This window comes from Apus apus, chromosome 15 (genome assembly GCF_020740795.1).
Source record: "Apus apus isolate bApuApu2 chromosome 15, bApuApu2.pri.cur, whole genome shotgun sequence".
NCBI classification, from domain to species: Eukaryota; Metazoa; Chordata; class Aves; order Apodiformes; family Apodidae; genus Apus; species Apus apus.
Genome location: NC_067296.1, coordinates 1,343,946 through 1,370,611, shown reverse-complemented (window position 1 = coordinate 1,370,611; position 26,666 = coordinate 1,343,946). Strand labels below are relative to the sequence as shown.

At 55.3% G+C, this 26,666-nt stretch overlaps 1 protein-coding gene across 1 annotated transcript in view; it reads right to left on the bottom strand.

Annotated features, from left to right (window-relative positions):
• Positions 1 to 26,666, bottom strand: part of LOC127391137 (fer-1-like protein 4) — a 42,206-nt gene that overhangs the window by 269 nt on the left and 15,271 nt on the right. Inside the window, exons 18-45 of the mRNA XM_051633459.1 lie at positions 26,389 to 26,509; positions 25,665 to 25,765; positions 25,041 to 25,128; positions 23,426 to 23,542; positions 22,222 to 22,374; positions 21,843 to 22,026; positions 21,178 to 21,302; positions 20,685 to 20,819; positions 19,305 to 19,478; positions 19,023 to 19,139; positions 18,278 to 18,439; positions 16,876 to 17,035; positions 15,801 to 15,898; positions 15,380 to 15,511; positions 14,729 to 14,777; positions 13,531 to 13,637; positions 13,031 to 13,162; positions 11,751 to 11,861; positions 11,211 to 11,338; positions 10,553 to 10,723; positions 9,047 to 9,201; positions 7,144 to 7,322; positions 6,133 to 6,218; positions 5,108 to 5,206; positions 4,629 to 4,870; positions 1,907 to 2,190; positions 1,178 to 1,293; positions 362 to 573 (exon numbers count right to left, since the gene is read on the bottom strand). Coding sequence (XP_051489419.1) covers positions 393 to 573; positions 1,178 to 1,293; positions 1,907 to 2,190; positions 4,629 to 4,870; positions 5,108 to 5,206; positions 6,133 to 6,218; positions 7,144 to 7,322; positions 9,047 to 9,201; positions 10,553 to 10,723; positions 11,211 to 11,338; positions 11,751 to 11,861; positions 13,031 to 13,162; positions 13,531 to 13,637; positions 14,729 to 14,777; positions 15,380 to 15,511; positions 15,801 to 15,898; positions 16,876 to 17,035; positions 18,278 to 18,439; positions 19,023 to 19,139; positions 19,305 to 19,478; positions 20,685 to 20,819; positions 21,178 to 21,302; positions 21,843 to 22,026; positions 22,222 to 22,374; positions 23,426 to 23,542; positions 25,041 to 25,128; positions 25,665 to 25,765; positions 26,389 to 26,509 — 3,907 coding nt within the window. The 3' untranslated portion in view covers positions 362 to 392. The remainder of the gene's footprint in view (positions 1 to 361; positions 574 to 1,177; positions 1,294 to 1,906; positions 2,191 to 4,628; positions 4,871 to 5,107; positions 5,207 to 6,132; positions 6,219 to 7,143; positions 7,323 to 9,046; positions 9,202 to 10,552; positions 10,724 to 11,210; positions 11,339 to 11,750; positions 11,862 to 13,030; positions 13,163 to 13,530; positions 13,638 to 14,728; positions 14,778 to 15,379; positions 15,512 to 15,800; positions 15,899 to 16,875; positions 17,036 to 18,277; positions 18,440 to 19,022; positions 19,140 to 19,304; positions 19,479 to 20,684; positions 20,820 to 21,177; positions 21,303 to 21,842; positions 22,027 to 22,221; positions 22,375 to 23,425; positions 23,543 to 25,040; positions 25,129 to 25,664; positions 25,766 to 26,388; positions 26,510 to 26,666) is intronic.

Sequence of the window (26,666 nt, the reverse complement as noted above, 5' to 3'; positions counted from 1 at the left end):
GGGAAGTGCCAAGGGTTGTCAGGGCATGGATGGCTCTGGGTGTCCCCATCTCTGTTCTTGGTGGCAAGAGCTGGTTCCAGCTGCTATGTCTGTGGGGTCAGCCCCAACAGATCCCGTTTTCCCACCCTCCTGCCCCAGTCCCACAAAGAACTGTTTTTTTCCCCCAAAGCTGTAACTGTCCTTTTCAAGGAGTTTGCCTTATTTAGCAGGTTGGTTACTCAGTTCCCTGGCATCTCATGGGATGAAAAGTGACTCCTCAAAGAGAGGACATTTCTGCAGGTCTCTGACTCTGCAGGTTGCCCCTGAACCTGCAGGATTTCCTTAAACTCCTTAGTCCAGCCTCAATTCCTGCAATAATCACCCCTTTGAGTAGTCCTGTGCTTGGAGAGCATTTATCCATTGATGATCTTCTCACTGATGTACCCAGGCATGGTGTAGATGAGAAGAACCAGGAAGATGGTCAGAACAGCAACAATGAAGAGCACAATGATGTATTTCTTGTACCGCTTCCAGATAAAGAACACAAAGGTCTTCATGGGATTCACAAACCAGTTGAAGGAGGTTTTTGGCCGGCTGGAACAGGAAGGGAAGAACAGGTGAGCACAGGCTCAATGCACTGAGCAGCACGTTGGGCCCCTCTGCTTTGGTGCCAGGCCACCCTCATGGCTCCTCAGCTCTTCCTGCTGCTTCCAGAGAGGACCAAGGAAAAGCTGGAGGTGGCAGTTAGTGCCATGGTTTGGAGATGTGGTGGTGCTGGGTCATAGGCTGGACTTGACGATCTCACAGGTCTTTTCCAGCCTTGGTCAGTCTGTGATTCTGTGACCACCCTGGGGGCTGCCTGTGACAGCCTTGGAGACAGCCAGGCCTGAGGCTCAGGACAGCCCCTGCAGAGCTGCTCTGCACCCAGAGGGCCAGACCAGAGCTGCTCGTTGGGTAGCGGCCCCTGATGGCACAGCTGCCTCGAGTACCTGCCTGGGATCAGCCCTGGCCCAGAAGTTGCAGCCACAAGTTCTGCTGGACCCACTCAAGCTCTGGGAAGCCCTGGCAGCCCAAGTCCTGCAGAGCCCACCACCCAGGGCTTCCCTGACTGCTCTCAGCTTCCTGACAAGCAGATGCCCTTGTCCCCAGGCCAACAGCTGCTGAGAGCAGGGCACTACCCATCCCTGCTCCAGCTGACACGCAGATACTCACTTGGGTTTTTTCCAGGGGTTCAGGCTCTTTTCGGCCCAAACCAACAGGACTTTTCTCAGCCTCCTCCACCGTCAGCAGCTGGAACTCTGCTTCCACCTTACCCTGGAGGGGGAACATGTCTGAGCCACAGCCACACGTCTTGCTTTGCAGAGCAGCCAGATGACCACAGGCCCTGCCAGGACCGGGTGTTTTTCTCCCAGTTCCACTCGGAGATGCTCAGAGCATTGACTTTTCTCCCCAGGCATTGAGTCTCCCACCTCCCAGCCACCAGAAACTGTGGCCTGGCCAGAAACTAACTGCACTCCCCAGGTTCTGTCTGCAGCTTCTCATACCAGCACTGAGCAAAGCTCACCCTTGGGGACAAACAACAGGCTAAGTCTGCCCTGGGACAACTGGCCCCTGCTTGTCTAGGGCAGGCAGACACCCTAGGAGAAGCTTTTGCTGCTGTCCTGCCTGGGTGCTGGGTGCCCCTTGCTGAGCCCTGCTCCCTGGGAAGCTCAGGGGAAGGCACCGAGCTGGTGCCACCACAGCCAGCACCTTGGGGTAGGTGAACCAGATTGGCAGCAGATGGGACAAGTCTCCAGGGCTCTGCACAAAGCCCTGGGCAGCTGGGTCCTTGCTGCATCTGTAGCTGATGTGCACAAGGACAGGCTGCCATGTGGAGGCAGAGGCAGCACGTTGGTCCCTGCTGCCCCGTGCCAGCGCCCTGCCTTACCGTCAGCAGGTACTTGTTCCCACTGGGGTCTGTGAACTCCACATCCTCTGGTTTGACTGAGCGGCTCCTCCTCTTCTTCTTCTTCTTCTTCTGCTTGTTCTCCCTCTCCTCTCTCTCTTCATCTTCCAGATCTCTGAGTTTGGTGAAGGGCCACCAGCCCCTCATGCGCTTGTTCCGGAAGAGGGAGAAGCGCGGCGAGGCGTTCTCCTGGGCCATCCTGATGGTGCACTGCTCTGAGCTCTTGGCTGCCCTCACCATGTCGTGCAGCTTCAGCTCGATGGAGCCTGCAGGCACAGTGGAGAGCTCATGGTGAGATCCCAAGCTCAGCCCCACACACCGTTTGGCTTTCTCAGCCATGCTCCCACCACCGTGAGTAGGTCCCAGCTGCTGCAATGATCTAGCAGGGTCCTGCACTTTTTCAGGTGAAGAAGCTGAAGCTCAGCACAAGAAAGGACCAGCCCAAGACTTGGAGACTAAGAAGCAGAAGCCACAGGTCTTGTCTCTCCTCTGATGAATCCAGCTTGGTTTGCATGTGGTGCACTGGGTTAATTTCACTCCTTTACCCTGTCCCACCCTGTTCTAAGGTGTCCAAGCTCCTTTTCCCCTCTCATTCCTGCAAGTGTCAATAATAATTATGGAATCTGGAAAACTCTTTCAAGATTTCAAGTCTGTCTCACATCTGAAACAGACTCAGCTCGTTTCCCTGCTTGGCCTTGTGTCCCACCCTCCCTGGAAGTAGCTCCAGCCCCACTAGGGCACTGAGGCCCTGAACAAATCAGTCTCACCACATCCTGGTCTGTACTGGCAAAAGCAGACCCAGCAGCCAGGGAACATGGGGTTCTCCTCTGCTCAGCTCCAGTGAGACTGCATCTGGACAGTGTCCAGTTCGGGGTCCCCAACACAAGAAAAGTAACAATCAGCTAGAGAGGATGGTCAAGGCTAGAATATCCACCATAGCAGGATGGGTTGAGAGACCTTTGCATGTTCAGCCCAGAGAGAAGAGGTGCAGGGAGAGGGGAAGTTCTAGAGCAGATGGAGCCAGAGAAGGGGGTGATGGAAGCACGTAAGGCAAGGGACACAAGCTGCTGCAAGTAAAAAAAAAATATGAGAATTACGAGAATGGTGCAGCCAGGAAAAGGGGCCCAGAAGGGTGCTGGGATCTCCATCCTTGGACATATTCAGAATTTACCCAGAAAAGGCCCTGAGCAACCTGAACTGCATTCCATCTAGCCCTGCTTGGAGCAGGAGGTTGCCATAATGAGTGCAGGAGCCCCTTCATGCCTAGAAGCTCCTCAGATTGTACATGCCAGGGACGGCTGGGATTGCTGTCTAACGCTTCCTTCCGTGCCTGAGTAGCACAAAGTTGGAAGTGCCTCCTAGTGGTAAAGCCCTTTGAAGACACCATGGAAGGTTCAGCCCAGAAACCAACCATGTCTTGGGCTGCAACCCCAGCAGCATGACCAGCAGGTAAAGGGAGGGGATTTTCACCCTCTGCTCTGCACTTGGGAGACCCCTCTGCAGGGCTGGGAACAGCTCTGGGGTCCCCAACACAAGAAGGACACGGAGCTGCTGGAGTGAGGCCACAGGAGGCCACAGAGATGATGGGAGGGCTGGAGCAGCTCTGCTCTGGAGCCAGGCTGGGAGGGTTGGGGTGTTCAGCCTGGAGAAGAGAAGGCTCCAGGGAGACCTTAGAGCACCTTCCAGTGCCTGAAGGGGCTCCAGGAAAGCTGGGGAGGGGCTTGGGACAAGGGCAGGGAGGGAGAGGACAAGGGGGGATGGATTAAAACTGGAAGAGAGAAGATTTAGGTGAGACATGAGGAGGAAATTCTTTGCTGTGAGGGTGGTGAGACCCTGGCCCAGGCTGCCCAGGGAAGCTGTGGCTGCCCCATCCCTGGCAGTGTTGAAGGGCAGGTTGGATGTGGCTTGGAGCAGCCTGGGCTGCTGGGAGGTGTCCCTGCCCATGCAGGGGGTTGGGTCTCAAACCAGTCTGGGATTCTGCTATCCTCTGAAGGTTGATGAGTAGAGTTCTGTCCTGCTCAAGGAACTGCAGGGCAAGGGGCTTCTTTTTGAGGAGGACATAGTTTGAAGAAGAGAGGGACAACTGAACAGAGTGCTATGAACTTGGGGATGGCAAAAGAAGCAGGAGAGAAGAATTCATGCTAGTGCAGGGTGGGTGGAATCAGCACCAGCCCAGCTTTGTCAGCAGGCCCTGCTGAGCTGGGCACTCAGCAGGTCTGGTTACTGGAAGAACAAGAGCAGCCAGGGAGCTCCAAGGCCCCAGCCATGGGGGGCTGCAACTCAAGTGCAGATGGTGTCCCAAAGGTTGCCAGTCCCTGTGCCCACAATGTAAACTCCTGGCGAAGCTGCTCTTTGGGCAAGACTTCGGGATCTGCAGATCTAAGGGAGAGCAGAGAAAAGGAGCAAGTTTATCAGAAAAGTTGTGAGGGAGGAGAACCTGGAAGTCCTGTGGCATGACAGGCCCTGAAATAGGACAGCAAGGCCCTTGGACAAGCACGCAAGCTCAACGTGTCTGTGTAGGAGAGGTGAGTATCTCCAGGCTCTGCCTGTATCTCACATGTGAAAAACCAGCCCAGGTGACTGCTGAGCTGAAGAGCTTCATCTGATGCTCCTGGTGTCCCTTCTCCTAGAGCTGGGCAAAAGGCTGTAATGATCCAGCAAGGTGAGGGACAGGTCAGCCCACGTCCAGCAGGTCACATCATACCTAGGAAGTCATTAGCTGAAATCCTGTCGTAATCCCAGACCTGGAGGACCAGAACAGCTGGTTCCCGAAACTCGGATTCCTCCACGGAGAAGACTGAGTCCTTCTTCTTGTAGGTGATCTCCTTCTCAGTCGGGAGGTAGTTGAAGCGGAAGATGAACCTCCAGTTGAAATTGCCCTCCCCGGTCAAGGAGTTGAAGTGAACATCCGTCTCCTGCTTGTCATGGTCAAGACCCTTTATCCAGCTGCAGGAGAAACCCGGTTATCTCCTCCCCCCTGTGAGCCAGCCCCAAAGGCAGAGCAGGATGGAGGGACAGAAGCCCATGGGGCAGCAGGAAAGGAAGGGCCAAAGCAGCCCAACAGCCTGATATTCCTGGGGCACAGCAGCCCCTGGAGAGGGGCAGGGAGGAGCAGAGGCTCCCAGGAGGCAGGGCAGGGAGCAGGACAGCCAGGCTCTGGCCTCCCTCTGGCTCCCATCAGACCTTTTCACGTAGATGTCACTGGAAGGCTCTCCTGTCACGGGGTTGACATCATCAAGGATCACATCATCTGTGTTCCAGATAATCACACGCAGCTCGTAGCTGTGGGAAGGACACGGGGGTGACCGTGGCTCGAGCTTTGGCCCCTGGAGCCTGGGAGGGCAGGCCAGGCCTGCAGGGGCAGAGCAGCAGGGCTTGGACCCTCCTCCACACAGGGTGGTCCTGGAGGGCTCCTCTGGGCAGGCACAGCCCAGCAGTCCCACTGCCCTGTGCACTGACCCCTTCCTGGGGGGCACAAGATTAAAACTTGCAGCCAAACCAGGCAACTTTGGTAAAGAAACACCTGGTGCATGGGAAGCCCACCCAGCACCACCAGCCATGGGAGCAGAGAAAGGCTCAGGAAGGGACCTTGAGCCTCTGCTCCAACCTCGTGCTGTATCACAGTAGATCAGGTTGCTCAGGGCCTTGTCTGCATGAGCCTTGAGAATCTCCAAGGATGGACATCTCAGCATCTCTCTGGGTCACTCTGGTCCTATCCCAGGGCAGCGTCACTCACACTGGGAAAATATTTTCCCCGTGTCCAATTGGAGTTCCCCTTGCTGCAGATGATGGTGCCCATCATCTCTTATCCTTTCATGTGCACCTCCAAGAAGAATTTGGATCCTTCATCTCAATAGGCCCATTAGCTCACTGAAAACAACAGATCTTCTCTTTCACCTTGACTCCTCCAAGCACCCAGAGGACACCCCAGATACACCTGGAGATAAGTAGCTATGACCTGGGTTCCTATCACCTTCCTGACCAGCCTTGGAGAGATCAACCCTGCCCTTCCCAAGCCCTCGTGCAGCTGAGGTGCCCACAACCCGTGCTGGCCCACCCCAGAGACCCACGGCCAGAGCTGAGCAGGGGGAAAGGCTGCACTCCTGGGCTGCACAGCCTGTGCAGGACCTGCTGCCACATCCCACCAGGCACAGGGTGGGACAGTGACCCTCGGGGCAGGCTCAGCAGCCCCTCTCCCTGGGTGTTACCTGACAGGCAGTCGGGGCTTGATGTTGACAGGCGGGGGTGCGGGGACGTCGTTTGGAAACATGTCAATCCACATGTGCAAGGAGCCCTGAGAGAAGACAGAAGAGAGACTCCAGCAGGCAGGCCACTCTTCAGCTCAGGGACCAAGGGCTTGGTCCTGCCAGGGAAGCTCTCACTAGAAAGCCACTGCTTGGCTCTCTCTGTGCACAGATTGACACATGACTGGATTTTAGAGAGGGGGAAAAATGAAAGCTACCAAAACCTGCTCGTTGCCCCCTGCCCTGCTGCCCAGGAAAACCATCTCAGCTGAACTGGGTTTGTTTCAAACAGACAAACGTGTCCCTCTGTCTTGGCAAGGAGCCTACAAGGATGCAACTCTCCAACATGCCCAAGGAAAGGGAAGTGATGAGTCTGACCTTCCCCACATGTGCTTCCCATGCTGGCCAAGGCCAGACTGCAGAGCTCTGCTTTGTCACTGACCTCCAGCCCCCGAGGGGACAGGAGACACTGGAGTGGCTGAGCAGGACACTGCTCTGGAGACAACCCAGGAGGAACGTGTCTCCAGGGAGATGCCAGGGGAGCAAAAAGGGGCTTGTGCAGGGGAGCAAAGCAGAGGTGACAGGGGACAAACAGGGGAAGAGGTGGGGGCAGGCAAGGACACTGCCAGGCACCGTGGTGCCTGGTGACAGGGCTCAGAGGCACCCACACAGCATCCTCATCAGGCAGGGCTGCAGGGCCTGAGGAGACTGGGCCACCAGCCTTGTGACCACAGCAGCGAGGGACAGAGGGTGTTCAGAAGCACCATGAGAGGTCAGAGGGTGGACCAACAGTCCTCACTTGGTGGCAGGGCCAGCCACCCACTGGCACAGCTCCAGCCGCCCACCCAGGAAGGGATTCATGCCATGATGAGGAGACAAAAGGACAACAGGGACTAGCCAGGAGGCTGGGAACCAGCTGCCCCGAAGGTCCTTCCTCAGAACAATGTCCAGGCTGGGCAAGGAAACACATCTCACCTGCACAAGCCCAGGGTTCTCCGGGTTGTACAGGGACCGGATCTCCACGTGCTCTGGCACCAGCTTGTACCCATATCTTGGCATCTCCTCCCAGTGCTGCAGGACATACAAAGCCTTGTGTTCATCATCCACTGACCAGTTCTCATCTGTCCTTCCTTTCTTGTTCCTCACAGAGGCATCTGCAGCAGGACACAACCAGGTAGAAGATGAAGACATCTGGCCAGCAAGTGTCACATCAGGACATGAGCCACAGGCAGGAGGAAGGGAACATGAGGGACTGAGCAAACAAGCACCTCCCCAGGAAAACAAAATGGGGAGAAACAGGAGGGTGAGGATGAAGAGAATGAGTTCAGTATTTTGCAGCAATGAGGACACTACGGGGAGGAAGGCAAATAAGCTTAGAGAAATTAGAGGAAAGGGGAAAAAAAATAATTTGCCATCACCCTGGCAGAAGGATCCAGGGGACACTGAGGAGGATGTGACCCTCTTGGGACAGTTTCAGTCCCCATGTCCCTGTGGTAGTGGCAATAGATCCATAGATGAGAGGGTTTACCCTGGAAGTGCTCCAGGAAAGCACCACTTATCACTTGGCAGTGACACACAGTTGTGCTCTCCACTAATTAACAGCCTGCATGATTGACTCAAGCTAAAGAGTTCAAGGGCAAATCCTGCTGGTGGGGAGAAAAATGAGAACCAACAGGTGAGGACACAAGGACCCACCCACCTCTGGGTTTATGGAGAACATCTACTCTTTGGAGACCAGTGTGGGACCAACATCCCAAGCAGTCCTCAAGCACAGTAGAGTTTCATGGGCACCAGCTGCAGCCACCTTTGAACCAGAGAAGGCTCTCAGGGGGACACCAGGAGAGCACCTCACTTCCATTCCCAGCTGCACAGGGACCTCAGGAAAGGGGGAAAGGGCTTTTGGAAGCTCCTTGCCCTCTCCCAAACAGGATTTCTTTCCCCTTCATGCCACAGAGGCCAGCAGAAAGCTGAGGAACAGCAGCACTGAAATGAGCAGAAGGTAAAGGTGGATAGGACACACATGTAGGTGTCCTATCTCTGGGCAGGTTGGGCACAGGGATCACTCTTCTTATGGGACACATAGCATTGGCTTGCAGGGCCCAGCTTTCCACATCTCCTTCCTTTCCTCCAGGCTGGATTTGAGGGTGTTGGACACTGGAGGGAACTTGCACAGCAGGACTAGGCCTGTGCTCAGGGAAGTTCTCCATCACTGCTGGCAGAGGGCATGGAAGGTGGCTGCGTTCTTGGACAACCCTGGCCCTGGCTCTGTGGCATTACAAACACCAGTGAGGAGGAAAGAAGAAGAGTAGAGGAGAAGCAGAAGCTGCCTAGAAGGAGGACATCAACAATAGTGAGGAGCATCAGGGAGTCACTCAAGGCCCCCAAAGCCTCCAAAAGCAGAGAGCAGCCCTGCGGGACAAAGCCAGCTGAGAACAGGCAAGGAGACTGAAGAGATTTTAAAAAAGCAAACAAACAAACAAAAAACCAAACCCAAAGAACACGAGTATCTTGCTGCTGGTGGTCACAAGCAGATGGAGGTGCAGCTTTGTGGCAGTGTCAGCCACCAGAAGAGGCTGCACAAGCCACCAAACCCAAGCCCATCTCCGCCACGCAGGCAGTTACTTCACTCCACCCAGTGCCTGGGAAGACACTTTGGGACCTGGTGGCCTGGATCACATCTCCCAACAGTGTGACCCCATCACCCTCTGAACCCAGGCCACTGAGCCCCAAAGACACTCTCCCACGGGGACCCAGAGAGCTGGAACAGCCCGGGGACAGAGCAGGGCAGCCAGCCTGGGCGCTGCAGCGCAGCGGGTTCCCAGACCTCCCACAGGCAGCTGGTTAAGGGAGCAGATATTGTTCTCCAAGCCCTCTGTACCTTCAGAAAAAGCCTCTGGAGGGATCTTGAAAATTTTATTGTCCACTTTAACCTCCTCCTGTCTGTACTCTGCCGCAGGGAGGGAGTTTTTCTTGCATAAACTATCCAAGATCTGTGTGGGCTTGAAAGCGTCTCGCCACACGTTGTAGCCGTTTCTGCACGGAAGGGAGAAAATCCAGAACACCTTCAGCTTGGACACAACAGGTTCTTTCACCCTGCCTTCCCTACAGCACAGGCTGCACCATCAGATCCTTGCTCAGATTTTCCCTGGGAAGAGCACAGGCACACAAAAAGCTTAGAATCATAGAATCATTAAGGTTGGAAGGGACCTTAAAGATCATCAAGTTCCAACCCCTCTGCCATGAGCAGGGAACCACAAGACCAGGCTGCACAAAACCTCATCCAACCTGGCCTTAAAAACCTCCAGGGTTGCGGCATCAACAGCCTCCCTGGGCAACCCATCCCAGTTCCTCACCACCCTTAGAGTGAAGAATTTATTCCTAATATCTGACCTAAATCTCCCCTCTCTCAGTTTAAAACCATCACTGTGTCCTATCACTATCTCCTCTGATGAAAAGTCCCTCCCCAGCTTTCCTGGAGCCCCTTCAGGCACTGGAAGGTGCTCTAAGGTCTCCCTGGAGCCTTCTCTTCTCCAGGCTGAACACCCCAACTCTCCCAGCCTGTCTCCCGAGCAGAGCTGCTCCAGCCCTTGGATCATCTTGGTGACTCTTCTCTGGGCCTTCTCCAACAGGTCTGTATCTCCTGTGCTGAGGGCACCAGAGCTGTGCCCAGCACTTCAGGTGGGGTCTGAGCAGAGCAGAGGGGCAGAATTACCTCTCAATCTGCTGGCTACACTTCTTTTGGTGCAGCCCAGGATGTGGTTGGCTCACTGGGCTCCAGCACACACTTAATTATTGAAAAGCTTAATGAGCTTTCTCCTCCCCTTGAGCCCTCCAGGTTCACACCCCACTGAACCATTCACTTCAGAGCAGCAACAGGAGCAATTCCAGCTGCAGAGGGTAACTGGGAGAGAAGTTTTGGCACTGCTGGGGACTCAACTCTGTGCCCACGGGTAATCCTCCAAGAGCAGGGTAGGAGAAGAGAAGTTTCCAGGGAACTGGCCAAAGACACCAGAGAATCCACCCAGAATGAGGCCAAAAGAAAACAGGTGTCAGGAGTCCTGGTGCTCCCAGAATTAGCTGCCATCAAAGAAACCTCCCCTTTCTGAAACAGGTCAAAATCAGTCAGGTCAAGTGGGTGGTTTTCTCCCAGAACACCAATAAAGAATTTGTTTTGCTGCTATCTGCACAACATCTTAGTCCTCAGGAGGAATCAGAGCTATCTCAGGAGGCTGGTAGGAATCTAAAGGAGATGTGACTTGTAGTGAATTGGTGGGGCACCTGCTCAAAGGATATCGTGGCTACAAAGCTGGAGGTGCTAATCCCCACTCTCACAGGAGGTGAGAAGAGCAGTCTCATGGCCCTAACGTGTCCCACCAGGACCTACATGTTGTACTGAGAAGCCACTCCACAGTTGGCCCTGTGCTTGCTGTAGAATCGGTTCTCCAAGTCAATCTTCGTCTCCCCAATCAGATCATCAGATCCAACCAAATCATGGTCGAATATTGCCACGGTGAGCTCTGATTCCATGGGAAAGGAGACTGTCAGCTCCACAACTCTGGACAGAAGCAGAAGGTACAGAGGAAGAGTGTGCAATTAGCAAAGAGGATGGGAACAAGACACATGCTTTGCTTTGACCATCGTATGCGTTTAAGAGCTGTATTTGACCAGTCAAAGACACCTGAGAGACCTTGGTTCTCCTTAAGTTCCATGTGTGCAGTTTTCAGTGTGCATGGTCAAAAAAAGTAGCTACTTTTCCAGGAATGGAGAGAGGTCCTGGAGTAAGGAAAAAACCTCTCCAGTGCTCTGTTGCTGCTTGGCTTGTTACTTTGCCTGGTAAATCCAGCCCTTGGGAGCACTCCCCTCCTCACCCAAAACACTTCTGGTCCCTGTGTCAGCCAGAGGCAGGAGACATGCCTGGGACCTTTGAGTTACAGCACGAGATTCTCCAGCAGAAAGAGCAGACCACACATCCTGGGCCACACCCTGAGCCCCAGACCTGCACCATTCCCATTAAACCTGATGGAGCAAAAGTTCCTGCATACTCTCCAAAGACAGGATTGAGCTGCTTCGGGATGTATCGCTCCTTGGTGTCCTTCTGCTCCTGCCCCACAGTCACCACCACGTAGGGGTCTGCCTTGCCATTGGGGTCTGCTGGAGACAGGTTTGTGGCCTGGAATACACAAGAGGAACTGCCAGCCATCAGCTGCAGAGAGCAACCTGCCCAAGGCCTGAGACCACTGCTGGGTCCCTCCAGCAGCTGCCCTGGACATGAAACAAGCACTTCTTCCCACACAGAATCCCTGCTCAACAAGCCACCAACATCTCCAGCTGCTTGCTCACTATCTCAAGGAAGAAGAGAGAGGCTGAGAAATGCCCATCTGGATTTCTAGCACCTCCTGAAGCTACAAAGCATGGAAGGCTCCTCACGGACAAGATGTAGCTGACTTCCACTGGCAGAGCCTTCACGCCAGCATCCAGCTTTTCACAAGGGCCACTGCTCATATTTACTGAGGATGGCAGGAGGTCCATGGGGAGGGACAGACCTCCCAGCATTACTGCCAGCATCACCACCAGAGACTGACCTTAATGATGTAAACTCTTACAAGAACCTTGATGGGCCTGTTCCTTGGAACTCCCTGGGAGACCCTGGGCTCTGGGCCAGCCTCCTCAGTGGGGTAGACACAGAAGGAGCCCTGCAGAAAAGACATTGCAAGTAGCAATAGGTGCAAAAGAGAGTATCTCAGATGGGATTGGAGCCACCAAGACCAGTTCGACCTGCCAACTGGTAAATCAGAGCCTTTGCCCCATGCAGACCACAGACCCCCTGTGCCCATGGGGACAATCCTTTCCAAAGGCACTGGCATGTCCACATGGCCCAGGCAGCCCCTGTTTGCAGGTCAGGCTGTCAGACCAAGGCCAGGAGATCTGAACATCTCCAGGCACTCTGGCCTTGCCAAAGGCAGGGGCACCAAAGGTTTTCTAGGAACCTTCTTGCATCAGCTTCTGAAGTTGGTATTTCAGAGTCTGCAAGAGCTCCTGGGTGGGAGGATGATGCCTCTTTTAAATGAGTTTTACTAATTTTAAAACCAGTGTCTCTCACTAATTCTTATTTGCACACTGAACACACCCAGAGGCCCCAGCCAATAGAAGAGTCCTTTATCACAGCATCACCAAGGCTGGAAAAGACCTGTAAGATCACCAAGTCCAGCCTATGACTAACACCACCACATCTCCAAACCATGGCACTAAGTGCCACATCCAGCCTTTCCTGGAACACCTCCAGGGATGGTGCCTCCACCACTTCCCTGGGCAGCCCATCCCAATGTCTGATCACCCTCTCCATGGAGAAGTGCTTCCTGATATCCAACCCAAACCTCCCCTGGAGCAGCTTCAGGCCAGGCCCTCTCATCCTGCCACTGGTTGCCTGGAAAAAGAGCCCAGACCCCCCTGACCACAACCTCCCTTCAGGTGGTTGTAGAGAGGAAGGTCCCCCCTGAGTTTCCTCTCCTCCAGGCTGAACAACCCCAGCTCCCTCAGCCTCTCCCTGTAAGACTTTCCCTCCAGTCCCTTCACCAGCCTCGTTGCTCTCCTCTGGACCTGCTTCATGCTTTCTCCTTGCAAGAGCCAAAAAATCTAATTCAGGTGCATTTGTGAATGAACAGAGGACCACAACCTACAACCGGCCCCAGGAGCACCTTGGACATGCCACTCCATGGCCTCAGGTCACCCTGCACATCCTGCACTCCCCAGGGCTCTGCTGGTGTCAGCATGCTCTGAACTCCAGGTTGTCCCAAGGGTTTTCTTCCACATGCCACACAAAGGATAACTGAATGTCCTGCTGTGCCATCCAGTGTCACAGCACCTTGTACTTCCCCACTAAATGTTCATCCTCGTTTCCATCTTCATCCTCGTTTGCTTTGCCACGGTGCAGGGGGAAAATGCACAGCCAGTCTTCAAAATTACCAAACTCGTTTTCCAGCTCAGAGTTGTAGATCTGAAATAAGTGGAAAGTAATTTGGGGGGTTTTCCTGCCATCTTCAAGGGGAAATGAGTCAGAAAGATCTTCCTTGCCCTGCTTCAACCATTTCTCCTGGCCCAGCCTAACCCCAGTATCAGCCAGTGCAGGGTGTTATGGTTTTCCCTTGTCCCCCCAGGTCCATCCTCAGCTGTGCCCACACAGCCCAGCTTCAAGGTCTCACCAGCTGCTTCAAATCCCAGCAGTAATGGAAGCCCAACATGGTCTGCAGGTGGACAACCTGGAGGTTCCCAGGGGGAGATCCCAATCTGACCTCCACTGCAGGGAGGTGACCAGGACATGGACAAAGGGCTGAAAGAGGCCAGATCTGTCACCCCAACCATCACCTGAAGGGTGGCAATGAGCTTCCTCTTGGGTCGTGCAGGTTCAGCTTCAATTACTGCCTCATCTTCTGCTTCCATGTCAATGGAGCATGTGTTTAAATTCCCTCCATCTGGAAATGGCAACAGGAGAATGGGAAACAATCTGATCTCTCCAGTCGTCTCAAGCATCTGTCCATGAAGTGACCCCAGCAGCAGCTTTCACCTTCACCCAGGGCTTTGCCAGGGCACCTGGAGCTCTCAATGGTGTCCTCACAGCATCTCAGGTCCCCCAGCAAAGCATGGGATGGATGAGGACATAAGAACTGGCACTGACCTGCCAGCCTGGTGGCTACTGTTTAGGAAGGGAGTGGGCAGAGCCTGAAGGGAGGAGGGTGCTGGAGCAGCCCATGGGGCCTGTCAGGACAGGCACAAATGCCAGCAAACCCTTCTCCTTTGGGTGGACACTGCCTGGATGTGCCCTGATTTGGATGCCCGTGGCACTGCAGGCTGCCTGCCACACCAGGCACAGGGAGCCCTGCATGGAGAGCATGGCCAGACCTTCCTCTGGGGCACCAGCAACCCCAGGACAGAGAAGATGTGTCCTTGCCCCATTTCCCAGTGATCCCTTGAGCACTCATGGCTCCAGCCTCCCCCTGCACAGGGCTTCCCTGGTTCCCACATTCCCTGTCTCACTTCCCCAGGCCAGGGCAATCACTGCTTACACCTCCACAAACCTGAGCCTCCAGCTCTGACACTGCTCTGAGACCATCCCTCTTTCTGCTACCTCCTGGTAAGTCCTGTGCCCCTGGTGGGTACCCCACGTGCACGGGGTGATGCCCAGCTCCTGGACAGTGTGGCCTTTCCTCCATCATCTCCATCCCACCGCCCCCTCCATCCCACCTTGGCTTCCTGCTCTCACCCTGACAATCCCACAACCCCTGGCAGATGATTTTTCCACAGGTTTTTGCTCACTCAGGAAGGCTCCTGCTTCAATACAGGTTTCCAAATTCTTCTGAGGCATGTTTGGTGTTTTCAACTTGAAAGAGCCTTGGTTAGCTCTTGCCAACCTTTCTAGCTTCTCTGCTCCCTTTTGTGTTATTTGTACTGAAGGCTGCCAAGCTGTTGCCTCCTCAGACCCCATTCCCACAAGCCCAGCACCCTCTGGGATGGGGTAAATCCTGGCTGTCCCCACAGGAGAGCTGGGTATTGCTAGAGGACTCACCTGCATCATTCAGGTCATCGTTCTCAGCATCTTCCTCATCACTGCGTGTCTGAAACACACACAAACAGTCACCCCACATCCCTGACACCAAAGGCTTCTCCATCCAAGCACTGCCAGAGTTTTGCTGCCAGCAGAGTCAGGGACACCCAGCCTGAGACCATTCAGCACTATCATCAAGCAGGAGGGCATCCAGGAGGTGCCTCAGTGTCCTTTTTTTTTCTACCCACATCTTCCTGCTGGCTTTTTTGATTGGGATTTAAGGGACACAGGGCAAGGAAATTTGGGGTAGACCTGCTCCCATGGCACATCCTGGGAAGACAGCCAGGACAGAGAGTAAGCAGCAGGAAAGCCCCTGCACTGCAGCTAAAATCAGCAAGGTCACATTGTCAGGACTGCCTCAGCAAAAGCCCAGCTGCATTCTCAAAAGCCCTCGAGCACCTGGGCTCAGGGATGGTTCAACACCCATTGTCTGCTAGAATCACTCCACCTGCTGGGTGCTTGGGACCTGAATCCTTGTCGTGTGCTTGACACACAACAGCCCACACATCCCTGCAGATCCACGCCAGGAGGGCTCCTGTGGCTGTTGAGAACATCTTCCTCAAGCCTGTGCAGCCAAGTTCCCCTCTGCTGGCACCTGCCACACAAGATTACCTGGTTATACAGCTCCTTCAGGGACTCATAGTACTTGGACCACCAATCCAGTTCTTCCAGCTCTGGTTTTTCCTCTTCATATTCATCCTCTTTCTTCCCAAGCTTGTTGAGGGGAATTTTCTTCAAAGGAGCCTTAAAAAAACCATAGAGAAGGGTTCAGAGGGAGGAAATGACCACCCATTCACCCTGCTCTAGAGCCCTGGGAGCCTCTCCCTGTGGCCCCAGGTTTGTGCTTTGCTCCAAAAGCAGCAGCTTTGCAGGCCCAAGAGAAGCCCAGCCTGCAGAGCCCATGGACATGGGGAGAGGAGCCTTGGGTCCAGAGCAAGAAGCAGTGGCTGGAGCCTGACTCTGAACTTCTCAGCTTTCTTTCGTCTTTGTAACCTTCAGGCTGGCTTTGCAAGCTTCCAAACACACCACTCACCTTCACAAGACTCAGAGGGTGAGTGCTGGGACCTGGGTCACCCAGGCCAAGGTTCACCACAGCCTGTGAGGGGGGTCGCTGGGATGAGGCTTTCCTGGCTGAGATGAAGAGAAAGAGCTTCATGTTTCCATGTGTTTGCTCCTGCCCACTGCTTCCTGCGTTTGGGCCAGTTGTCATTCCCTGGGAAAACCCCTTCTGTTGTGCCACCACATTTAAAGCTTTTGCTAGCAGACCTTGCAAAAATATTACTGGGAATGCAAGTTCATCATCATCAGTATGGTTGTTGCCATCTCCTGTAGGTTCAGGATTATGAGGCACACCTTCTCTACTTGGAAAAGACCACAGGTCAATCAGTCCTTGGCTTCTACTTCCTTGTGCTGCATTTATTTACACACTTTCAGGTCATGAGCTCTGGCTGCTGCCACCACTGAGCTACTTAATGGCTCCATTACCCAGTGACCAGATCTTGACTCAACAATGCAAGAAGGGTAAAGCTCTCAGTCCCTGGTCCTGGTGGACCAGCTCCCTCAGGCTTGGTGGCAGTCTCATGGGGGACAGCTCTGCAGCCTGGCTACTCAGAGGGGTGCAGTAGGTGAAGGCAACAGACCTTCCCAAGCTGAATATCTCTGATTCTAGGCACTAACTTTCCCTAGGGAGAAGTTACACTTAGTCCCAGCTAAATGTCCTGCTGCACTAAGATGTTCTCATGAACCACCCTCCTCAGGTGTCCACAAATGCAAACAGTGTCTGGGACAGAGCCCCCAAGGGAGATGCCACATCCACGGGTAACAGCCCTGCTGCTGTGGTGGGGAGGCAGATGTTCAGCCAACCTTGGAGAAAAGAGCCTGTAGACTTCCCTTTGTCTGCCCAAAGAGCCCTTCCACAGCATTCCCTGGCTGCTGCTTCCCAGCCACCAGATCAGGATCACAGCCTGTCCCCAGCCCCAGCCTGCCCCACACTTCTGCTGGCATCCCATGGGTCTGAGGAGAGGACTTAGCCTGGCTAGGAGGGACAGGAAGGGCCAGGTGGCAGAACCACCCTGCTGCCTCTGCAGGGACCTCAACAAGCAACTCACCTTTGGGCAGGACTTCTGGTTCCTCCTCCAGCTCTTTGGGAGAGAACTTCATCACGTCAGACACGCTGTGGGTGCCCACCAGCACAGTGCGCCCAAACGCCCGCTTTTCCACCACAAAGATGCTGAGGGGAGGGTGCAGGTAGACCTGCTCCGGGAGCTCCTGCAGAGGAACCACACCTGGGCTTCACAGGAGCAAGGGTGACCCACGACCAGCATTGTTTAATAACTTCATGAATGATATTGACAGCGGCCCTGAGCACCCTCAGCAAGTTTGCTGATGACACCAAGCTGGGTGGTGCAGCTGATACACTGCAGAGGGTTGGGATGCCATCCAGAGGGACCTGGACAAGCTGGAGAGGTGGACCCAGGTGAACCTCATGAGGTTCAACAAGGCCAAGTGCAGGGTCCTGCATCTGGGCAACTCAAGTTATCAACACAGGCTGGGGGAGGTCACACTTGAGAGCAGCCCTGTGGAAAAGGAGCTGGGGTACTAGAGGATCAAGAGCTGGACATGAGCCACCAACGTGCAGCTGCAGCCCAGAAGGCCACTCCATCCTGGGCTGTATCCAAAGAAGCGTGGCCAGCAGATGGAGAGAGGTGATTCTGCCCCTCTGCTGTGCCCCGGTGAGACCTCAGCTGGAGTGCTGCACCCAGCTCTGGAGCCCCCAGCACAGGAAGGATGTGGAGCTGTTGGAGTGTGCCCAGAGGAGGGCCACGGAAATGACCTGAGGGCTTTCTTATGTAGGCAGGCTGAGGGAGTTGGGGTTGTTCATCCTGGTGAGGAGAAGGCTGTGGGGGGACCTTATAGCAACCTTCCAGTACCTGAAAGGGGCCTGTAAGAAGGCTGGGGAAGAGCTGCTCACTAGGCCATGTCATGACAGGATAAGGAGTGATGGTTTCAAGCTAGAGAAGGGTAGATTTAGGTTGGACATTAGGAAAAAGTTGTTTATATGAGGCTGGTGGATCACTGGAATGGGTTGCCCAGAGAGGTGGTGGAGGCCCCATCCCTGGAGACATTCATGGTCAGGCTTGATGGGGCTCTGAGCAACCTGATCTAGTCTGAGATGTCGCTGCTTATTGTAGGGGGGTGGGACTGGATGAGCTTTAGAGGTGCCTTCCAACCCAAGACATTCTCCGATTCTGTGACAGTCTCACCACACGTGAGGAGGTCTGACAGCACCTTGCAGCTCTGCCCAAAAAACCTCTTGCAGTGCCAGGTGGTGGCTGAGACTGCTCCTGGTGGGCAGTTTCACGAAGGTTTTGCTCTGCAGCTGAACCGTGTGGCCACAGGGGAGCACAGCCCTGGGGACAGCTCCCTCCTTGCCCCATGCAGACCAGCAGTGCCTGGGTGCAGGACGGCCATGATGCACCCTGCCATGGCAGGACCCTCCTTCCCACTCACCACGTCCATGTATTTGACCAGCTCCGTGAAGTTGGAGTTCTCTCTGTAGGCCACGATCACCTCGGACTCCACCTTCTTGCCGGCACATTCAATGATCACCTGGGGCTCATCCACCTCGAACAAGTTCACCCTCTTCAGGTCCCGCAGGCCCCAGAACAGGATCTGAAGCACAACACGAAGCTGCTGGGCTGCTCCAGGACCTGGCAGGGCCACGCAGCCAGTGCTGTCACCCCGTTCCTGCAGGACGCGGATCCCAAGAGGGGCACAAGGCCAGCCAGGCTCTGGCTGTTAACCTGCTGAGATGGTTTCTCCCTCATGTCAAGCATCTCCATCTCTGACATCTGCTCAGGTCTCAAAGGCACATTTCATAGAATCATAGAATCATTAAGGCTAGAAGGGACCTTAAAGATCATCAAGTTCCAACCCCCCTGCCGTGAGCAGGGAACCCTCGTCCAACCTGGCCTTAAAAACCTCCAGGGCTGGGGCATCAACAACCTCCCTGGGCAACCCATCCCAGTTCCTCACCACCCTTAGAGTGAAGAATTTCTTCCTAATACCTGACCCAAATCTCCCCTCTCTCAGTTTAAAACCATCACCCCTTGTCCTACCACCACCTGCTCTGATGAAAAGCCCCTCCCCAGCTTTCCTGGAGCCCCTTCAAGTACATTCGAGCCCCAACTCCCTGCCCAAGCCCTGCCCTGCCCAGGACAGCCCTGCGGGGCCAGCAGAGCAGAAGACATCCCACCTCGATGCGGAATTCCTTCAGCACGGGCCGGATGCCCTCGGGGATGATGAACCGTCCGGCACGAGGGTCTCCCAGGTACTCGGGCTCCTTGGGCTCCACGTCCTCAGGCACCGAAGGCTGAGCAGGGCACACCAAGCCATGAAAGCCATTTCTACTCCATGCCTGCCCCTCTCCCTGCCCTCCCAACCTCTGCGGGCAGGCTCTGTCCCCGCAGCCTCCCGGCGGGCGCCAGAGGTGCCTTTCCGCAGGGAGCCCGTGTGCGGGTTCCTGCAAGCCCCTCACCTCCAGGTGGCCACTGTAATCCAGCTCGATCAGCTCAAAAGTGGCAATGAGCTCTCCTGCTGCCCTGCTGCCTCTGTAGATATCAAAGAACTGCAGGGCAGGGGTGGTGTAGGGCTCATCCACCAGCTTCACCTGTGGGACAGCAAAGGCCTGGCCAAGGAACTCGGGGGAGCCCTGTGGGAAAGTGGGTGAAAGCAGCCCTGTGTTACCTCCTCAGAGAGAAAAGCACCAGCAATTCCAGCACAGTATCGCCCTTCCACCCTTGCCATCCTCTGCTCCAGCCAGAGCTAGGAGCAGACGAGACACAGCTGCAGCAGCTCCTCCTCGTTGCCAGCTGGTCTCCATGCAGAGCTGAGCACACAGCCTGTGCCCACGCACCAGAGACCACCAGGGACAGATCAGGTTGCTCAAGTCTCCTCCAGCTGGAGCTCAAATGGGCCTTTGAGGCCTGAGCCTGAATGTGTCTCCAAGGATGGAGATCCCACAAGCTCTCTGAGTTCCTGGCCCACCATTTGAACTCCCTCTGGGTGCAAATTGCTTCCTTATATCAAATTGGATATTTTTTTTGGGTCCTACTGGTGTCCATTGCCTGTCACCCTGCCCCTGGTGCCCCCAAGAGAAGTCTGACCCCCTCTTTTCTACCCTCTCCCATCAGGCAGCAGTGACATTGCCTTTGCCTCATCTTCTCCAGGCTGAACATACCCAGCTCCCCCCTTCTCCTCACTCTATCCTGTGCTCCATCCCCAACCATCCTGGTGGCCTCCTCTGGACTCATGCCAGTATGCCAGGGTCTGTCCTGTACTGGGAGCCAGGGAATGGAGCCAGGAAAGCTGCTGAGCTAAGCAGGAGAATCCAGGGTGAGTTGCACCTTTCCCCTCACAGCAACAAAGGGGCCCCAGGAAAGGAGTGAGACTTCAAAGTACTCGTGAAGAGAGAAGAAAAGGACTGAGGAGATAGAAGATGACGCCTGGGGGACAGAGGGGAAGGAACAACCCTCAGAGCTTCAGCCTCTTCCCATGGCTACGAGCCCTCTGCAATGTGAGCCAGCCAAGGCAGCAGGGCAGGCAGCTGGGAGAGGCACAGGGCTTCTCCAAGGAGGACAGACCCTGGATCCACCAAGAACTCCTCAGGCCCTGGCTCAGGGCATCTCCAAGCTCTTGGCAGGCTGCAGCCAGCAGCTTCCCCCAGGTGATGGCAGGAACCTGCAGAAAGTCTGAACCTCAGCCACAGCCCCCAGGTCTCATCACCACTGGTGGACCAGGAGTCACAGAAAAGCAACCAGAGATGTGGCTCCTAAGTGCCTGCTCACAGCAGCCACACAGAGCTCCTCTGCCTTCCCAGTCCTGCACAAGAGAGCAGGAGGCAGCTCAGCTGACTTACAAATTTATTGTGGCTGAAAAGGTTGATGACAATCATGGGGGTCTCTGTTTTCAACTCCTCTTTTTTCCCATCAACAATGAGCTGGTCAAAGAGAAGTAGCTCATTCCACATGGGGCTCAGTGTCTCCTCCAGCATCTGCAGACAGAGACAGGAGACCTTGAGGGTCCAGTGGAAAAAAAACACTTTGTCAAGAGGAAGGAAACTCATCCCCTCTTCCACACATCCAGCTGCAGCTGGTGCTGGGCAGGAGGGGAGATGGTAAAAACATGAAACCAGGACGTGGGGCCAACCAGCATGTGCCACTCATCCTTGGAGACCATGCTCAACCGTGTCAGTTGTTCCCTGAAGACAGTCACACCCCCCAGGGCACAGATACCTGAAGCCTGGAGTTACAAAACTGCCACAGCACTGACCCTCAGCACATCAGGGGGGACATGGCTTTTCTCACCCCAAGTCCCCAGGAGGGCAGAGGAAGGAGTTTAAGTGGTCTCACCCTGGTGGCCTGGCAGGAAGTTGAAAACACCACTCTTGCAAATGGATCTGAAAGGCCATTGTCATCTGCAGGGAGGATCCCTCGAGCCTGATACAAATGGGCTCGGAGCTGGAAATAGCTGAAATCTGGCAAGAAAAAGAGAAGAGAGGTCCCAGTTCCCCAGCTGAGCCCCAGGAGAGGCCAAAAATGATGAAGAGTGTCAGGCAGGGAGGGGTGGGCACACCCTGCAAGGGGTGGGTACCACTTCTAGGGGTAGAAGCATTTCACTGTGCTTCTCAAAAGGCCAGCAAGGTTTGGCCAAGCAAGACAAGCTCAGTAGACTCCCCAGACACCTCTGGGAAGGACATGACCTTTGAAATGAGCAGTGATGTGGTGTGAGCACCTGCTGGGGGGCAGCACCTTGGGGGCAGCTCTGATGCCCGTGGCCAGTTTGGCAGCACAGTCAGTGCCCAGGACACTCCTGTCCTGCCTGCTGCTCCAGCTGAGGCTGCAGACACGTCCTCGTGAGAGCAAACTGGACCTGCCTGCCCCAGTCACACCTTGGAGGTGCCATGGGGACAACAGACCAGGTCCTGCTCCTCATTCGTTGTCCCTGGAACATGATCTCTCCCTTGTCTGCTCTCCTGCTCACAGTTAGGCCATGGAAAAGTGGCACCTGCACTCACCATCCCTGCTGAGGTGGCTGGGAGGGCTGCACCCTGAGAGCTGGGCCACCTGCTGCCCACTCTCAGAGAGGAACTTGAACTCCTCAGGCAGCTCCACCAAAGAGTTCTTCGCATATTTGGTCACCCCAAGCCACATGTAGATCTCCAGTTTGGCAAAGATCTCACCCGTGTGCAAACCAGGCACCTGGAAGCAGAGGAGGTGGAGCAGGGTTCCCATCTCAGCCATGGCCCCTCAGACCAGGCTGATGCACAGACCAGCCCAGGGGCACAGCAGAGAGAGCCGTGGTGGAGCAGGAGCGAGTGTTTCCTCCAGGATTTCAGGAGGGAGGGAAAGGCAGCGTCAAGCAAGCAAGGGCACAATATTAGGTATAAACCACACCTTCATAAAGACTGTCTGGATCTTTGCACAGTCCTTGCCCTTCTCCTCTTCAACCACAGAGTAGAGGATGTGCTGGGCAGGGACCCTGGCGTAGGCCACGCGCCGGTTGCTGCTGAGCATCCAGATCAGGACATCAGGGAGGGTGCACTGGGGCTGGAGAGGAGACAGAGGGCAGTGATGGCACAGGCAGCCTCTTCTCCTTCCTCCATGGGCATGGTGAATGCTCTGTCTCCTGGCAAGAGGGGCTGCGTGGTGCTTTGGAGATCCAGAAGCAAGTGCCCAGTGTTCGGCACCTGCTCCCGAAAATCTCAGCCCTGCAACAACAGCTCCTCAGGTTTCTTGGAGGGACCTGTGATCTGCCTGGGTCTTCCCTGTTGAACACCTGCAGGATACACCCAACCTCATGCCACCTTGGGAAGAAGACCCCTTCACAAGACTGGAGAAGTGGAATTTCACCTCACGCCTCTGACAGGAGCCTGAATCCTAGAATCATAGAACCATCCTGGCTGGAAGGGACCTTGAAGATCATCAAGTCCAACCATAACCTACATCCACCAACCATAACCTAATCTACCCGTTCAGTGATCAAATCATGTCCCTAAGCACCACATCTATATTTCTTTTCAACACTTCCAGGGATGGTGACTCCACCACCTCCCTGGGCAGCCTGTTCCACTGTCCAGCCACTCTTTGGGTAAAGAAATTCTTCCCAATATCCAGCCTAACCCTCCCCTGGTGCAGCTTCAGGCCATTTCCTCTCGTCCTGTCATTACTCATTTGGGAGAAGGGCCCAGCAACCTCCTTTCAGGTAGTTGTGGAGAGCTATGAGGTCTCCCCTCAGTCTCCACTTCTTCAGACTAAACATCCCCAGTTCCCTCAGCTGCTCCTTGTCTGACTTGTTCTTCAGACCTGGACACGCTCCAGCCCCTCAAAGTCCTTCCTGCAGTGAGGGGCCCAGAACTGCCCCCAGTGCTCGAGGTGCAGCCTCACCAGTGCCCAGCACAGGGCACCATCACCTCCCTGCTCCTGCTGGCCACGCTGCTCCTGCTGCAGGCCAGGATGCTGGTGGCCTTGAGTGCTGATCCATGGGAAGGAGCCACCCCCACTGGCACCCCGGCATCGCGATGCCCAGCACAAAGCTGCAATAAACCTGTCATCAAGCAGCTGCAAGCCCCTGCCCTCTCCTGCTGGGAAGGAGCTCTACCTCTTTGGCCATGAAGCGCAGCTTCGTCAGGATCCTCCTTGTCTCCTTCACCTTCTCCTGGACGTTGGCTCGGGTCAGCCGCCGCCGGGCGCGGAGCCCCTGCTTTGCACACAGGACCTGAGCAGAGAGCACGGCCATCAGGCACCCCCCTGTCACCTGCCAGAGCCACCCTGGTCCCTCAGCTCACAGCATCACAGCATCACCAAGGCTGGAAAAGACCTTTAAGATCATCAAGCCCAACCTATGACCAACACCACCACATCTCCAGACCATGGCACCAAGTGCCACCTCCAGCCTTTCCTGGAACACCTCCAGGGATGGTGCCTCCACCCCTTCCCTGGGCAGTCCATCCCAATGTCTGATCACCCTCTCCATGAGGAAGTGCTTCCTGATATCCAACCCAAACCTCCCCTGGAGCAGCTTCAGGCCAGGCCCTCTTGTCTTGTTGATAGTTGCGTAGAAAAAAAGCCCAGCCCCACCTGAGCACAACCTCCCTCACCCTCTGACAGCCCCTCCATCCTGCCCCCCACAGCAGGATGCTGAGAGCAAACTCCTACCAGCCCCTCCCAGCCATTGAGTGAAGGGAGCCAAGAACTAGAGACTCCAGCAACTCAGCAGCTGGTAACAGAAGCCCACGAGCACCATATGGGGCAGAAAGAGGTATAAGGAATAAACCTTTCAGAAACTGGTGGCCAAAAGCTGCAGACAGTGCCTGGGGGAGGCTTTGCACAGGGAGCAACTTGGGACCATGAAAGTATGTGAATATGAAGGTAGAGGAGACTGGAAGGTAAGGCTGGGCTGTCGTGTCCAGGACTTGACAGTGGAGAGACTTTGTGATGAACCAAAACTAATAATGAATCCCAGAAGGAGCTCAGGGTGCTAACCCAGCATGGACTGACACTGCCAGAAAACTCATCTCTTGGGCTGGTTCTCTCTTCCAGAGAGTCTCAGACTTGCCAGAGTGATGATGGGCAGGGAGGCAGCAGGAAGGGAGCTGGGACCCAGACATGCCGAAGCTTCATTTCCAGCTGCTGTCACTGTGTCCTGCTCAGCTTTTCGAGGCTCTGTAGGGTGATGGGGAGTGCAGCTACAGCCGTGCTGGGCTGGGGGGCTGTGACTGTGCTTCACTCAGCTGGCTGGCCTTGTCTGCAGAGTTACAAGGGCCAGATGCTGCCCTCACTGGGGCCGAGCAGACGGGTGGCTGTTGGAGATCTGCTGGATCTGATGGGGTACCCAGCCCATGGCCTGAGTTTCCAGGGGCAGTGGGGCTCAGTGAGCCCCCCCAAAGCTGCCTGCAGAAATAGCCTGCACCAAAAGGCCTCCAGCAACATGTCTGTGCTCAGTCATGTGTGCCCAACAGGAGAGGGAGGATGGCACCAGGGCACAAGGTCTGCATAAAACCAGGGGCAGCCACGGCCAGTCCCTGCCTCTGCTCCCTGTGCTGGGAGTTGGTTTGCTCTGAGCAGAATTCTCAGGTGCTGCAGTAAAAGCCCATGACTGGTACCATGAGTCTTAGCCCCAGGTTTCCTCCTTAGCATCAATTCTAGGTGGTCCTCCTGGACCAGAGTGGGGGTCACCAAGGCCCCCAGCACCACCACCAAGCCCCACAGCTTACGATGTTGTACGTCAGGTATTTTGTCCGACATCTGTCCAGGTTGTTGGGATGGGCCATGGTTTTCCTCTCTGAGCTGAGTGAGAATTGCCTGCAAGGACACAAGCAGCACAGGCTCTGCACCCCCTGCACCCACAGCCTGAGCTCAGCTCCCACGGCAGGGCCATGAGCTCCAGATCCCTGGTACTGATCCAGGTGCACCAGACCCCTCTCTCTGCCATGTCCTCTCTTCTGCAAGCTTTTGGGTTTGGAAGGTACCCTGGGGATTGCTCAGCACCTGAGGCTCCCTCTGCTGTCACCATCACAGGGCTGGGGACCGAAACATGTATCAGACCCCACTAGTCTCTTGTTTGACTGAAGAGAGTGAAGCAAATGTCCTAACATTTAGGAAACATTCAGGAATCCAGGAACACTGAGGCTGCAGTCAGTGACCCCTGTGCTTCCCAGAGCCAGGGTCTCCTCTCCAAGCTTGAAGAGCTACAGTGTCCTTCCCCAGGTGGCCCTGGTCTCCTTCCACTCATCTGCCTCCAGAGGACAAGTGAGCAGGCAGGGCACAGCCCGGGCAGAACATGACATGACTTCCTAACCTGAATACAAGGAACCTGAGGAGATGAGGGCCATGCTCACCTGCACCCAGCTACAAATTCCTCCAGCACCTCCCTCAGCCGCTCCTCTGCTTTAGCCTTTGGCCTCCTCATGAGCTTCTCCACATCCTCCAGGCCCTGCTCCTGTGGAGAATGCACAAGGTTCAGGGATGCTGCACCTGCCTGGGGCCAGAGGGGAAGGCTGCAAGGATGTGTTTGCCACAAGTGGCCTGTGCCCTCCTGTGGAGCAGGGGATGGTGACAGTGCTGCAGGTCAGCGCTGTGCTGCCAGGGGCTCTGGGGCCTGGGGACAACCTGGGCACTGGTTGGTATAACACCTGCTGTCTCAGCCCCTGAGCAGACACTGGAACACGCTGGCAAGCTCTGCTTCTGGCTTTCTGAGCCCAAAAGGGAAGGATGAGGCAATGGGAGGAGACTGCACCCCCCAGAGACAGCCCGAGGCTGCTTGCAGCAGCACCTCCCTGGTGCAACACAGCTCAGGACTGGCAGCAGAGGAGGTTTTTGTCACAGATGTCAGGTCACTTGCACCTCAAGGAGACAGCAGAGGCTGCAGCACAGCCTAGGCAGGTGGCTCTGCACTCACTGCCCAACCCCACAGGTCTGAATGGAGGTGGGACTGAGCTCTGTGAGAGAAACGGGCTTGGGTGAGGATGTTTAGGGCAAACATCCCGCAGAGCAGCTGTGTGTCCCACTGGGAAAGCACACCAGGAAGGACCACGGAGCAGACAGACACCCTGAACACTCTACCAGGCGCTCAGCCAGCTTGACAATCCAGTTGGAAACGCAGAGTCTCCAGGTGTGGTCCTCCCAGTAACTCCACACGTACACGCAGGGCTTCTGGTGGGTCATGGGCAGGCAGCTGTAGGACCTGGGGACAGGGGCACAGGGACAGGGCAGCTGTTTGCAGAGCACATGCCACGTCACACCTCAGGGCTGGCACACCCAGCACGGGGACCAGATTCTGGGCTCTGTCCCCTTTGCAGAGAACAGGTTGGTTTGGGCCCTGCACTCCAGACATGGATGGA